Source organism: Prinia subflava, chromosome 7 (assembly GCF_021018805.1).
Source record: "Prinia subflava isolate CZ2003 ecotype Zambia chromosome 7, Cam_Psub_1.2, whole genome shotgun sequence".
Taxonomy (NCBI): Eukaryota; Metazoa; Chordata; class Aves; order Passeriformes; family Cisticolidae; genus Prinia; species Prinia subflava.
This window is the reverse complement of record NC_086253.1, coordinates 21,945,111-21,960,725: the sequence shown is the minus strand read 5'-3', so window position 1 is coordinate 21,960,725 and position 15,615 is coordinate 21,945,111. Positions and strand designations below refer to the sequence as shown.

The window sequence follows — 15,615 nt, the reverse complement described above, 5'->3', positions numbered from 1 at the left end:
GATAGAGAAAAATGGATCATTACAATGATGGTTTTGGATAAAGTTACTCTTTTAGGGAGATGTGCTTCTAGGTACCCTTTCTCCACAGATATTACTTCTTTTTTTTTTTTTTTTTTTTTTTTTTTTTTTTTTTTTTTTTAAGATCTCTTTTTTGGGTAAATATGTATGGTCTTGTTCATAAAAAAATCCCAATAAAGTTAGCAGGACTGGGCATTTTACTGGGCAATAATCCATCTCAATATTTGGAAAGGTACTAAGTTACAAGTACCAAGACTGTTGACTAATTATTAAGGCAACTAGACAAATTCATGGAAGCAAAGGGTCTCACACATTATTAAGCACAAAGACATAACCTTCATTATTTGTCCCTGTTGTGATTTATTATTCTTTCATCATACATCTGAAATTGCCTGGGTCAGAGAGGAGTATTGGGCTCTTTCGGTGTAACTCACTAAGCCTGACCTTACTGCATTTGCTTCTTGTTTACCTTGTATGTAACAGCTGATAACTCTGGAAGTATGGATAACTCATCTAAAAGTATTTAACCCACATGGTTACTCATTGGTTCTCAATCATTTAAAAGTAATCTTAAACTCATATTTTAAATTTAACTTAAACTCTGAAACTAAAGCTGTCCGGATAGGACTCTAGTCATCAATTCTCCTTTCATCTTAATGTTTTGTAAAACATTACTAGTTAGAGACTAAATAAGATTTTCACAAATAACATTGCTATGTATCATACATATACTATAATAACTATTTATCTCAACACCTGTTTCAGTTTGGAAATTCATAAAGCCTAGATGAGACTGTGAAGGTACTCAATTGCTGGTAGGGTGAAATGGGCTCTATTAATAAATATTTACAAGGGTTTAATCATACCACAGAGGAGTATTACTATACTGAAGACTGCAGCTCTGCCACCCCAGTAAATACTAGGAGTAGGCTGAACAAGAGCATCTGACAGGCTCTGACAGTTTGAAATTTGACCTGTTTAGCTATTTGATCAGTCCCAATGATTGATACTTAGAACAGCATGAATCTGGATTAATTTCAGTGTGTAAGTCCTGCCATTGCTGGTCTTGCCATTTGCTTTCCATTTTCTGGAAGGAAGTGTGTTTTGAACACTCTGATAAATCTAGTCTCTAAAGGTGACGTTTTCTCTAGATGCATATTCTGCACAAGAATGACTGTAGCTGCTCAGGCCTAAGGTCTGTCTGGCACAGTGTCCCATCTTCAACAGAGGGCAGTAACAGGTGGTGATAGAGAGAGTTCACAGCAGGTCAAAGATAGATGGAGCCATTTAATTATGGTGGTGATGAGGCAGCTTGCAAAAGTTGCATTTAGTGCATGTCCTCCTTACCCAGCACAGCAGCATGCACATGGTAGGCTGCACGGATTTGGGCCTTCTTACTATTTACTCTGCTACACTGTTTGTTTTCAGGTACCTGTGATTTAGCCCTGCTCCCCTTTTGACTACAGATTTTTTTTAAAGTAAAAACTCTCTGATACAAACCCTATATTAATATGAGTACTGTCAGGCCTTATTTTAGAGAAGCACTGACACAACAATGATTGTGTTCTCTAATTCTATCTATTATTATCCTTCTTTAATTAAAATTCCAGTAAAGGGATAAAGTAGTTCTCTTGAACAGTGCTGCCTATATTAAAATCTGCCAGATTTCTTTGTAATCCATGCACATGACTATTTATGATATTATATTTATATCTACCACCTTCAATATATTAAAACCATAAATTACTGTAGGTGGATACTACTAATGTATTATTACTGCAGCCTGAAAGGATATCACATCACAAGATACTCCTTCAGCTGCTAAACTCAAAGAAATTTCCATTGTTTTAGATGAAAAAATTACCACTTAGGCACTGCTCTCATATCTTGAATTAGAAGTTTAGTAACTCCTTGAATTTTTCTTTATGTGACATCTATTTTAAAATTCTCCAAACAAAAAATTAAAGTCTAATGTAGGCTTTTCTCTTGCGTATTCACAAATCTGTGGACACATGCCCACACAGTCATGTGTGCAAGTTTCTTAAGTGGAATTATTTTGCTGCATAAGCTTAGAGATAGGATGCCAAGTTACGCAGTTATGTTCCTTTTGTACTACACTGCTCTTATGTGATTACACAAATCCTACCACAGAATACACGTGGCCTCCTTCAAACACAGCCTTGGAAATCCTCTTCAGCTTGCTGCCCAGCAGACTGTTGCTCAGCTGAGACGTCATCCAACTGCCCTTGAGCAGGCAGAAAAGAAGCTCCCCTCTCTTGATCAGGGAAGGCACTGGGGCACTGCCTGCTTAGTGCTGTCTCTCATTTAAAGGTCTCATACCTTGCTGAGGGAGCAATTCACAATAAGGACCTGATTCAACACCACTGCTGTTCATCATCTAATACATTATTTGAGCAATTAATATCATGTGGAATTTGTATGCTTGTTTCATTGTTCCTCACTGTACTTAGAAACTGTGTCAAGGGTCCAGAAGCTCCCCTTCATCACTGAAAGAAAGCCACTGTCCCCAAGAACAAGGCATGGTCTAGCGTGCAAATATATCTGAAGAAGTAAAGCAAAAATTTCCAAGTTAGAAAGAAAAAAAAAAATTGTAGGTTCTGCTTTGTTTTAATATTATTTCTTCAACACTGTGAAAAGCAGTCATACTCCTCTGTAATAGTGTGAATAGCATTCAACAAAATCTAGGCAGCACTTCAGTATTGCTAGAAATACAACCTTGAGTGATACCCTTTGAACATACTCAGTTCTCACAAGAGAACTGAGCACTACCAGCAAGTTTGAATATAGTCTGACAGTGTGACTTGAATGTCACACATCCATTTATCATCCTACACAGTTGGGAGTATTTTGTATAATTTATGTATGTGTGTGCATATATGTGTACAGACAACTATACATACACAAAGTTACAGAAAATTACAATTTTTGTATTTCTATTATTAAAAATAATGGACAAGTGGTCAAAAATTTTAAGTAGCTAGTGTAAATACCTAATCTACTTGAAGGTGAAAACTCCAGGTGTTGCCACTAGGAAGATGACTGAGTTTCAGGTAATTTTGCTTATTTCTAAGTATCAAGAAGAAGCCACAAACCAAACAAATTACACAGCTTGCTCTTTTACTAAAACACCTCCACCCAACACCTGTTGATTATAGTATTGTTGCCAAATGCACATCCTACCTTTTGAGTACATGAATGAAAATTCTGTGGAAAATTAAACAAAAGTTCTCAGTATTGCCATTTGCATATTTGGTGCATTTAGAGCAAACCCTTAGCCCAGTCCACAGGCTACATAAGCAGATAACTCACATGAAGAGCAGGAGGACACGAAGAGCAGTTCTTTTCATACAGATTGTCAGATTATTACAGTTTTTCAAGTTTATCTGTGTGCAAGAACAACAGGATCAAAAGCTTCGGGATTTACTCAGCAAAAACCATCTTGTATTGGTTGGTCCTGTCTTGCAAAAAATATTAAAGCCTACATAAGACTTGGTCATACAGTCTCAAAAAAAGTCAGATCTTGCTTTTTGCTCAACCACACCAACAGTGAAGTTGTTTCATAGCTCAAGAGAAAAAAGAAAAGGGAAAATTATACATAGAAGTAGAAGTATTGAAAATGGCAGGTTTCTTTCCAACTTAATAAACTGTTGGTGTCTCTAACTTCTGAAATAAGCAGGACCTCCTAAAATAAGACATATTTCAAGTCAAGGTTCACACCAAACCTGGGTACTTGAATGATTTTTCTCCCCCCGACTCTGAGATACTTTATCTCTAAAACTATTGAACTCCTTTCCCCCCACCTCCCCAAAGCGGTAGCTTGGTTTTTGACTCTTAAACACTGCAGTGATGTGCGTCACACAAAACCATAAATAGGTACAAAATTAGGTAACCAGAACTAACATTTAGCACAAAAAAAGTCCTGGAGTTATTTGTCTCCACATCTCCGCAACACCTCCTTTGCAATTTCATACACTTGAACATCTGTGGTTTTCTTTAGCTAAGGAATAATTCCACTCAGATTATATAAAACTGTCTTTTTAAAAAGATCTTCATGTAGTGTATCGAAGTAGAGACACCATATGGTATTTGGGGACTGGTCAGAGCGGACCATCATTAACTAAGCATTATTCTGGCTTTTGAATATCTTTACACTTTAACATTTCTTCAATTATATCTTCCTTAAGGAAAATAGTATTTCAAGTAAAAATAATGTAACAGACCATGAACATGCTAAGAATGCCAGATTGTACCTTTCCCTCATCACATATGGCAATAACTTTGTACTTAAAGCAATCATAATGCTTCATCTGTTTTAACTATCATCATGTTCTAAACTAAATTCACATGACTTTCTTCTTCTTTCACATGTTCATCAACATAGATAAAAACACATGTAATTCCTGCAAAGCAGCATACAACAACAGGTCCAAATGAAAACATTGGTAAGACCTGTTTTTGCAGTCATTATTTTATTCTTCTCTAGTCAGCAAAACTAACTGCTGGTGGCAATTTTGCTTTACGTATCACAAGAATATAAATAAATTTGATATTGAACACTTATACTTCACTAGAATTGAGTGTTTTTCAAATTAATGCAATGTTCTGGATGATGCATGTCAACGGAAACAAACTAAGGTGAAAAACTGAATAATAAATCAAGAAAACTCAAAGTCATTCAATAGCATAAGACAAGGAAATATCACTCCAGCAATTCATGGAGAAGCTAGTGATGTTCCAACTGCACAGGTCAGTTTATACTGTGCTTGTACAATGGAATCATTGAAGTGGTGGTAATATCAGTAGTATCTTCTAATAGAATAAGATCTTCATTTTATATTTCTGCATGTATAAATAGGACTTCATACTTAAGATTGTTAATGTCAAAACTAGTAGTTAGTTTAACAGTTTAAAAATGGTACTAAAGGCACAGAAACCATGAGGAATTAAACAGGGCTGTTAAAACAAAGCTTGTTCATGATCTCATCAAAGTTGTTTGTTTGTACAACAGAGGGTGTTAATAGGCTAAAAACACCCTAAAAATACCTAACATACCAAGCTAAAACTGTCAAAATCCAGGAACAGCAATCCAGTGCTGGAACTTAGGAAGTATGCAAGGGTGCTGCTCAGAGGAGAGTGCAGTATGTAGCTGAAAGAGTGGCTGGGAAAAGGATCATCCTTACCATGTGAAGTGCTAGGTACAACCCTATTTACACTTTGAGATAAGGCTGCTAACACCACCTGTGTCAGGACACACTCAGGCTCTATATAAAGTATTATCATCCTGTCTGCAGTGGAACCACCTGTGTGTAGGATTTGGCTTTATACACATCCCTTGTCAGTGCATTCATTTGTTTCTACTGATTACTAAGGCATCTTCACAACTAAAACTCCAAGAGCTCAGTGTAAAAAAATTATCCATATCTTAACTAATTGAAGCAATAACAAGACTTTAAGTCAAACTAGCAAAGGGCTGATTTCCCCACTTTCAGAATAACCAATAGGATTCAAAATGTTCAGAGTTTTGACTGCTTGTTCCAATTCACTGGATTTGATTTTCAAGACAAATTCCTAACTCTATTTTAGGCACCAGTTTCAATGAGAGCTCGTAATATTTCCTTACACCACCACATAACTTCTTGAAACAGCCGACTTTGCAGCTCAAATAATTTTCTGTTTGAAGTAGTGACCAGAATCATTGGAACCTATGTTCTGAACTCATACAGGGATGATACCACAGTTCCATGTAATGGAACCATATGGGAGTGTATACCTGTTGTTTTTCACATTAAGTGTATTAATGGCAGGCATCTACACAGGCACTACTGAGTAGCAGAGAAACTGTCATTAACAAACTTGCTGTTAAGAGTTCACAGATTTCTCATGGAACAGTAAAGTACTTGTTACAATTAGATAAATATGACTTACATTCCTTATCACTTTGAAGTAATGAAAATACCTTGAGAAAACCAAAACCAATAAAAATCTTCAACCTCTCTTAGCCAAAATTCTTATTTAAATGCATATTCAAAATGTTGCTGATTGCTTATATCTACTGAAATGTGAAAACAGATTTTTTTGTATTCAAATAATAGAGCAACTTCCATGTTTCTAAAGATCTGGTCATTTTCAGTGGTACGAAGATGGAATAGTTGATAACAACAACTTGAGCAAGACAATACTGCTAACTACTAGGGGAAAATACAGTTTCATTTATCGACAAAAATTTCCTCTAGAAAATAAGACTACAAAATGAAGTCATCTTGCTCGTACTACCCATGCTCACTGTCCCCACTTGTTCTTTTTAGAGACTTCAAGTTAAGAAATTTTTCAAACAACCACTTGCCTAGTAGCATAATAAAAACACTGTATTTCAGTTATATTGATGTATGTTTATAAAGAACAGACCAAACACTGATTACAAGAGTTCTCCCCTACACACACTAAATATAATTAAAGAAAACTACTTTTAGATTTGTACACTTTCAGTGGTAGATAAATCTTTCTTGTGACTGCTGCAGGATTAATTCCTATGCTTTCCTGATATCACAGTTCAAGTCTAAATCTGTGAGTCTGGGGGCTCACTCCCCTTTTCAGGAATGCTCTGCATCAAGAAGAATGGGTATAAACTGTAGTGATATGCTGAAAACTAACAAGAGAGGCCTTATTCATGCAAATATAAATTGTAATCAGGGGCTTGAGTGTGTTAAAAGGTTTACTGAGTAGGAATGCTTCAATTTTTTCATCCAGAATTTTTGTACTGTGAACTTTTTCAAATGTATTACCAACAACAGTTCCATTTCAAAGTACTTTACTAGATGATGTCTAAACCTCATTATAGGCTAATTTCTTGTTTATCCACGTTTCCTTTTTCTAAAGTCACATTCAGTGCTTTCACCAATGAAGAGTAATGGTTGTTCCTTGAGAGTCCTTAAATGTTCGTAAACAAAACCTGTAACCACTCTGAAATTTTGGTCCCCTCCTATCATTTTTGAAAGCAGGAGCAATGTCACAGATAAAATATTTGGCAAGAGGAGTGTTAATCATTGTGACCATGTGAGACTACAAGAAAGATAATTGTAAACAGTCCTAAAATGTTTGAATTGTTTTCTTTCAGTACTGGGATTGTTTTAAAGCTGTTATTTTCAAATTACAATTCCAGGGTAAAATCCTGGAAATGGATATACATGGCTTTAAATCTCAACTTTTAGAATGAGTTTAGTGGGTTTTCTATTTTAGCAAATATCTAGCTAACATACCAAGCTGCACTAAACGCCATTCACATCAAATGCAGTGGCTTTAGCAGCTTCCCAGTTAAGGCAATGCTAGCAGAAATCCATTTCTAATGAGTAACGTATCTTCTAAAAATCCACAGTAATTTTCTTCCAGAGCCAAATAGATTTTTTTTTTAAATTATCACTATTTTTATATCTCTTTGCTCAGATTGCAGCAATAAACTCTAAACATCTTCATGCCCTCCTTAAAGAATGTCATCTTTTTAAACAAACATTGATGTTGAATATGAGAGCTGAGAGCTTCCTTGTGTTGAAAGCAAGTAAGAAGTGCTGGAGGTGTGGGATTTCTTCAAAGCAGCACTACGCCCAGGTTTTTTTTTTTGCTTGTGAGCACTATTTCTCATACTCCCGTAAGTATTCGTGCCAAGACAATTTTCACTTCAAAGTTCAAACTATTTTGTCATTTCAGGCATGATTTTCAGATCTGCGATGTTTGCATAGAAGGTGACAGTATTGTTGAATTAGAAGTGTTGGGGGGAAGGTGGTGGGTGGTGGTGTGAAAGATAATTGTGAATACAGTGGGCTCATTTTTTACAGACAAGTAACGTCATAAGTGTGAATGCCTAATTTATTATTTCCGTGCTTCAAGTGGGAATATGCTTCAGCAACTATCTTACAAGTGGGAATGACACCTCCTGAATGTATGCAAATTCCTCGAATCAAAGGGTAATTTTAAAAATAGGCTTTAAACAGCAGGATGCCTAATTAATTCAGATACTGGGTATACGACCCCGACTTTATTAAGCTAAAACTGCAGGTTTCAAGGCATGCTTCTTTGGAAGCAGAGTATAGCCGGGATCAAAGGATCACCTTAGCTGTAACCTCAGCCGGCTAAGACCTGCTTTCATTGTGCTATGAAATCTATCGGAAATTCTTATTAACCAGACCCTCCAGGAGGGCTCTTGAAAACATCCCCCCTCGAAAAGCCTCCCCTTCGCTAGAAGGCAGCCCGTGTCTCCAGACCCCCGTGTGCCCTGCAGCTCCGACAGCGCAAAAATGAGAGGATGCCCCGCGCCCCGGTGCCTTTTCAGGCGTGTCATTTACGGACATAAAACTTAAGGAGCGGAGTGCACCGGTGCCTCTGAGCCCCCTCCGAGCTCGTACACCCACACCCAGCAAAGCCCACCCCACAACCCCGCGGCCACCTGGCCCCGCGCCCCACGCCGCGCCCGGGCGGAGCGGGGCAGGAGCCGGGGCGGAGGGGGGCAGGAGCCGGTCTCGGCCGCGCCGCGGGCCCTGCGCGGAGCAGCGGCGGCGGAGCGGGGCCGGGGAGCGGCGCGGGCGCTGCGGGCGGCAGGGGGAGCTGCGGGGCGGGCGCGGCAGCCGCGGTTACCTTCGGGGTTGGCGCTGATGAAGACGCGGACGCTCCTGCCGCTCGGCACCAGGTGGGACGGCAGCGCGGAGAGGTTGCCGGAGAACGCGGCCCGCCGCAGCGCCGCGTCCCGCGGGCAGGGCAGCCTGCCGCCCGCCCCGGCCGGCCACATCCCGCAGGGCGACACGCCGGCTCAGAGCAGCCCCCGGAGCGCCGCGGCGGCGCCGGCAGCTCTTGCCACCGGCTGAAGGGAGGCGGCCATACGGACCCTCGGGCTGCCCGGGGCCGCTGCCTGCCTCCGCGGCGGCGGTGCGGCCGGGGCTGTGGCCGCCGCCCGGCGCCGGAGCGCGGGGGCAGCGAGGAGGCGATGCGCCGAGCGTCCCCCGCGCCGCTCCCTTGCGGCGGCCGGCGGCGAGGAGGGCGCGGGCAGAAAAGTTTGCGGCGGAGCGGTGCCGGGCGCGGCGGGGGCTGCGGCGCGACGGCGGCCCCGCGGCGGCGGCCGGACCCCCAGCGCCGCCCGGCCGGCCACGGCCGCCACCGAGAGCGGCGGGAGGCTGCGCCGGGAGCGCGGTCTGGCCGGCAAGTCGCTCTGGTTCTCCCTCCGCCAGCGACGGTTTGCGGTGTCCAAAGCGGGGACGCCTCCGGCGAGGCTGACGGCGCCTTCGCTCCTCCGAGTGTGTCACAGCTCCGGGATCGGATTTTTATAGGAAAACTGCTGCCGGCTCATCCTTTGGGCTCGGAAGAGTTCAGAGCCCTTCTTGTGTTCCGTAATCTCCTGCACAGAAGTCCCACCTGCTCAGATACAAAAGAGAGATGCTCTTGCTGCTTTTTTCTTTCCTTTGTTTTTAATCAGTTATTTATTTATCGGAATAAATGCAAAGCTGCGGTTTGAAGAATGAAAGGGACAGGAAGCAGCGAGACGCGCCGCCGGCGGGATGCGGTCCCTTTGCAGCAGTCAGTGGCGGGGCATCCCGTTGGGCAGCGCCGATGAAATATTCAGGAGGGCGGCGGGGTCGGGCCGCGGCTCCGCCGAGCGCGGGGGCGGGCGGGGGCGGCGGGCCGGTCCCCGCTGGAGGGCGGCGGGGCGGTGCGGAGCGGAGCGCAGCGGCGGCCCCAGCCCCAGCGGGCGGCGGGCCCTGGGCGAGCCGCGGAGTTTAGAAACCTCCCCGGGAGGGGCGGGCAGGCAGGGACATGGCAGCGCGGCGGAGAGGAGGGGCTGGGGGGCAGGGGAGGGGCTGGGGGGCAGGGGAGGGGCTGGGGGGCAGGGGAGGGGCTGGGGGGCAGGGGAGGGGCTGGGGGGCAGGGGAGGGGCTGGGGGGCAGGGGAGGGGCTGGGGGGCAGGGGAGGGGTGGGCACGGGGCTGCAGACAGCCTGATGGGTCTGTTGGCCGTGAGAATCCCTTCTGGGGAGGAGGATAGAGACTTCGACAGAGGGATTTGTCAAATACTCTGCAGGTGTTTGTCCGTGTTTGAAAGGATGGAGACAAAAGTCTTTAACGCGGGTGGTATTTATACATTTTATGTGCTGTAACCGATACAAAGCTGATTTGTGTTTTTCCATATATATAATACAGTATTTCCAGTGTACACGAAACAATCTTACTGTGTTTTGAAACGCAGACTTAAGACCTGTGCTCGGTTGCGTTACCCCCCGCGCTGCCGTGGTCCCAGCCGGACGAGTTGCCCGCTGTGGCAGCAGCAGGGGAGCCTGAGCTGGCTTTCGCAGAGGCAATGCTACTAAAGTAGGCGAAAGCAAACTGCTCAGCTCTGTCTCAGAAACGAAGGTGACAGCCAGATGGGTTCCTTCAGTACTGATGAGCAAATTTGTTAAAAAAATCCTGATTTCTTAAAGAAATATGGCTTATGCAGAATTGCATCCCGTATGTATTTGCATGTGAGTATAAGAGAGTACATTTGGTGCTGTTTGCCTGCTGTTGCTTTGTTAATTCTGCACCCCATAAATTTTTGGCTGATTTCAAACAAATGAAACCAAGGGTATATTTTGAGATACTAGTTCTCAAAGAAAGAACATTCTTCTAAGTTCTGTGAACACAGCTGGGCAGGGGAGAATGTGCTTATGTGCAAAAAGGAAAAATATGCAGCATATATTTTAACCATTAATATTGAAATGTCAGCATTGGACAGAAGAGATGTGGGACTGTTGGGAACTGAATGTCCAGGAACTGGAAAAATCGCACTCTTAATCCAAATGTATTCCTGTAGGATTCAGCAGTGTCCAATAAGGAGCTAATCTCGCTTGAAGCCTGTCATGGTAGACATGCATATTTATCTTCTCTCTGGATTCTCTGATGCTCTGTTTAAGAGAAGCCGGAAGCTTTGGTATAATTCGGTTTAAAAATCTGATAGTCATGAGATGCAATTCCTTAGGAAATGAGGCTTCATATATGTCACTGCCTACCAAACTGTTGGTCGTATCTGCACTTCCCTTAGCCTTTGTATAGCCAATATGCTTAGGCATGCCTTTTTCTGGCTGGTGTCATGAACAGGTAATTTCTCTAATACAGAGATGAAAAGCAGCTCCTTGAGGCTGCAGACAGTTAATGAGTGCACAAAGGAAATGATTTATAGTGTGGGCTGAGTTACATCTTACGTACTTTGCTGAGACTAACTCTCAGCTGGGCTATGTCCTTAGCTTCTCCCGCATAAACTACTAGGCAGTTCTGAAGTAGGAATTTGCTTGTGGAAGCAGCTCCTGGTAAGGATGCAGAGACTATCACTTCATATTGCTGCTGCCTTAGTGTTATCATCATTTTCTCAGACAGCTTCTTCGGAAGATGAGGCTCATTGATCTACCCCTTTACCATGCCAGCCATAATGTAATGTTTTTTTAAGACTCTTTTTGGCAGTCATCTTTACTAAGTTGAAAACCCAAGGTTACAAAATTTGGATTCTTTTGAAATTTTGTCTTTGACAGCATTGACAACGACATCAGCTTTTAACTGAATATATTGTTTCATGAACCCGGGTGAATGGAATGGGACCAGGCATATCACTTCCAGCTGTTCACCCTGTCTGTTTGTTGCCTGGCTGATGCTGTGCTGGTGGCAGGCATAGCTGTGTTGCATATGAAGCAGGTAGTCCGTGCAGCTTGCAGGCTGCCACTGTGCAGCTCAGAACTTGTGCTGATCTATATTACTATTTTGATCTGTGCACTGGATTGCCTTTATGCATGACTCAGCTTCCTGTCACGGTAGCTGCCACCTCTGTAAAAGCCGAAATGGACAGATGCCTCAGAGTGGTAATCTCTTCTGCTGCCCGGCTTCAATCTGTTTGTGTTTGGGGCTCAATGTGCTAAGCTTTAGCACCTGTGAATATAAAATGCTGGGAATGAAGTACAGTGAGGCTGAAATGGAGAGTATAAAGAAATCACTACAGAGAAATTAATTTATTGCTATACCTGAAACTTTATCAGTATGAAAGCACTCTGGGTGAACTCAGTTGGGAGATTAGTTGGTAGCTTTTCTCAAATTAAAAATAATTATTTTGTTAATTCAAAAAATTAAAACAATATCAAAAACCATTATGGAAACCAAAATAAAAATCATGTCTAGGGTTCTTCTGTGTTTGTTGTAAGCATACACCAAAATGACCCTGTTTCATATTGAATAACATGCTTTTAAAACTGTTCATTTAGAATTGTTATGTTAGGATCAGTGTCTGTATTTGAGTTCCCACACTGGTTATGTGGAAGCTGTCTGTGGAAGCAGAGGTTCTTGTCCTGTGGAAGATGGTAGAGCATTGCCTGAAGGCATAAACCCCAAACTTTCACCCTGACTTTATTGTACTTGCGGCAGATCTACAGTGTCTGTCATTAAAATTAGTGCAGGAAGTATCCTTGTGTCAAATAGGAGTAAAGCCAGATCTGTAATTCTGCAAGTCACTTCATATAAACATGGCTTGATCATGAAAAACAATAAATCTGCATAGTAGCAAGCAATCTTTGCACATATGCACTTGGTGTATATTTTTTCCCTTTCAACATAATGTTTCTTGGTTATCCTTCTGTCCTTATTTGCTCCAAGTTGAGTTATATTTAAATGAAGCTACGGAATTCATTCCTTGGTAAAACACATGAGTGAAGTCTAGTTATTCCTGATGGTCTGATCCTGCTGCAATTCAAATAGAGTAGTGCTTTTTTTTCTTGAGTAGTCCCACAGGAAATAGTAAGATACTGAAGGTAGGAAGAACAGTTCAGTAGTCCTGATTCACATCCATCATGATCAGAAAAAATGCACCAAGTTGTTTGGCTTAAACCCAGCATGATAAGGGTTTGCAAATTAAAACCAGATCTCTGAGTCAAGTTGTCTAAAAATGAGCATTACCACATCAGTTCTGCTATATTGAAGAGCTTGGGAAGTATCTGAGTGATATGCTACAGGTAGTGTGCTGCAAACATAACTATGAGAAACACTTCTTCTGTCTGCAAGCTAAATTTAGGTTCTTGTTCATATGTGTTCTAATACTTCAATATATATTGTGGGGTATGAAAAAGAACTTGGTTGTAGTTCAGTTTCAGTCTCACTGCTGTCAGTGGAGACAGGCTCAGTACTTGTGTTTGGAGGCATACCTGTAGCTGACACTTTGGGAAAACCTCTACCAAGAGGGGTAGACAGGGTCACAATAGTTGAGGGGTTTTATTTATGTCTTTCAAGTAAAGTGTTTTACTGTGCACTAAAATATGGGCACTGGTATATACCTGAAATACCCAATCAGTTCTCAGATATTTAGAGGCTGATTCTGACAGGGGCTGCATGTGCAACCTCGCTATTGTCTTCATTCCAAACCAGTAACTATTTGCAGGACTTGCAAAGCCAAAGTTTTAAAATCAGGTCAAAAATCAAGGTTTAAGGGTCAGCAAATTGACCAGCATCTCGCCTTTCGTGTAGAAATTAAAAGACTCCTGTGTAGAGTTACATCATCTGATGAAATAGTATCTCAAAGCTGGGTGTTACTTTGCTGCTCCCTAGCAAGCTGGCCCAGTTTTACGAGCAGGCGACAAAGGCAGTTGCCTAGAGCGACAGACAAAAAGAGGCAATAAAATCACATTCTAAGCAAGAACGAGACCCTGTGACTCTGTGCCTGTTTTTGGAGGCTTAATGAGGACTCAGTGCATTCCCCAGGCACCATTTGCCTCAAGGTGCTGATGTGCTGAGGCTGAGCAAGCTCCTTACTACAGGAGCATGGCCATGGTTGTCTGAACATCCCATCTATTTGTGCTTGTCTCTGCTTCAACTTGCTGCTGCTGAAACTAAGTGGAGAAACTTTATATGCTCCTCCTCTGCTCCTTTTTCTTGACAGTGCTGTATTACTTTTGCCAAAATGGTTGGATTGGCAGGAGAGCAGGGACAGCTGTGCTAGAGACTAGAGAGCTCACAAAATTCATGCTTCACTAAAAATCCCCTTGTTATTATTAGCCTTGCAAATTAGGAATGACAGGCTGCTGAGACTTACTGAGTTTATATTTATGTCAAGAAACTGATTGCAAGAAATAAGACATGTCTTAGTAAATCTTACATGGGTCGTGGATTGCCATACGGACCTTTTGCAGCCATCTCAGGCTTCAGTTAACACTACTTGATGTAGGCTTCCATTTTCTACCCAGTTTTGACTGCTAAAAATGTTTTCTTCCTTTGCTCCACTGCTTATGCCCTGGCACCTCTCGACTTCTGGGATGGAGCTCTTCCATGCTGTGAATAGGTTGCTGTTGAATAGGTTGATTAGCAAATCAGGCTTTGCTAACAGACTCGCAGAGACTTCAGTATCACTGACCACATGGGTAACAACTTGTAACAGAGAACCTGTCTGGAATGACAGTCATTCTGCCCTACTGCTTTTTAGAGGAGCTGCTTGGAGCAGCAGAGATTTGTGAGCTGACTTTGGGGACTGAGGTGCCACTGTATTGGTTTGCTTTAGGTTCACAGTTGGTTTGTCGTGCCATCCAAAGGCATGCACTGAAAGCGTTGCTAGGTCAGCCTTCACCACACATCAAGGTCTGTAATAGAAGCAAGGGAAACGTGTATGGATTACAGAAAAAGACAGTCTAGTCTCATCAGAAGTAATAAGAATTTGGAAAACATACTACATTTCTTTAGACTTTGCAACTTTAGTCAATCACTGTGTCATCAAAAGGAGATTTATGGGAGGCAGATTATCCCACGTTGGCCCACTGGAATGTTCTTACATTTTGTAATGCCTACATTACTTAGTCTAAAAGAGGATGCTAAACTTGGGTCTCATAAAACAAGGACAAGTTTGAGTTTCCGTATTTTTGATCCAGGAATACACTTTTCTTGTGGATGAGCCTGTAATAAAATTCGGCTGACTTCTCCATGTTCTTTGCACAATTTCATAAAGTTTTTTTTTTTTTTCCCTTTTGCTATTTTGCTTTTGAATATACAGTAATGGGGTATGTGTTAGGTTTTCAAATCACTTTCACAAATGCTAAAGAGAGGACTCCAGCCTAGAATATGATTTCCAAATATGGAGGGATGAGAACAGTCCCGGCTTTCAGGAGCTGTCAAGCAATATGATTATGCACCTGTACAATACACAGACTGTTCTGTATTTCAAGGAAAAGAGAGAGGTTAATACCTGATTTGGTTTGTACCTTTGTAAGCACAGCTGTACTTCATTTCCATCTCCAAGTTCCAGTAATTTTATTTTAAATCCTTCCTCCTGGGAATGTGCCTTGACCCCTAGCTTGACAACATACTGAAAATTCAAGACGTCTGCACCCTGGGTTATTTTGTTTGTTTGTTTAGGTTTTTTGTGTGGATTTTTTTTTTAATTTTTCTCCTTTAGCAATTTTCTCTTCCCTTTGAAAGTGAGCAAGGCAAACATAGCCTTTTCTCTAATGCTGTAAGTGGCTACAGCACATCTGTAATTTTATCTCATCTCACTTCATGCTTGATTAAAAAGGTTCTTCAGATCTAAAATAACATGATTAATTTTT

At 42.0% G+C, this 15,615-nt stretch overlaps 1 protein-coding gene across 1 annotated transcript in view; it reads right to left on the bottom strand.

Annotated features, from left to right (window-relative positions):
- NWD2 (NACHT and WD repeat domain containing 2) overlaps positions 1-8,815 on the bottom strand; it is a 55,691-nt gene extending 46,876 nt beyond the window's left edge. Inside the window, exon 1 of the mRNA XM_063401749.1 lies at positions 8,665-8,815. Coding sequence (XP_063257819.1) covers positions 8,665-8,815 — 151 coding nt within the window. The remainder of the gene's footprint in view (positions 1-8,664) is intronic.
- Positions 8,816-15,615: the final 6,800 nt, after the last annotated feature.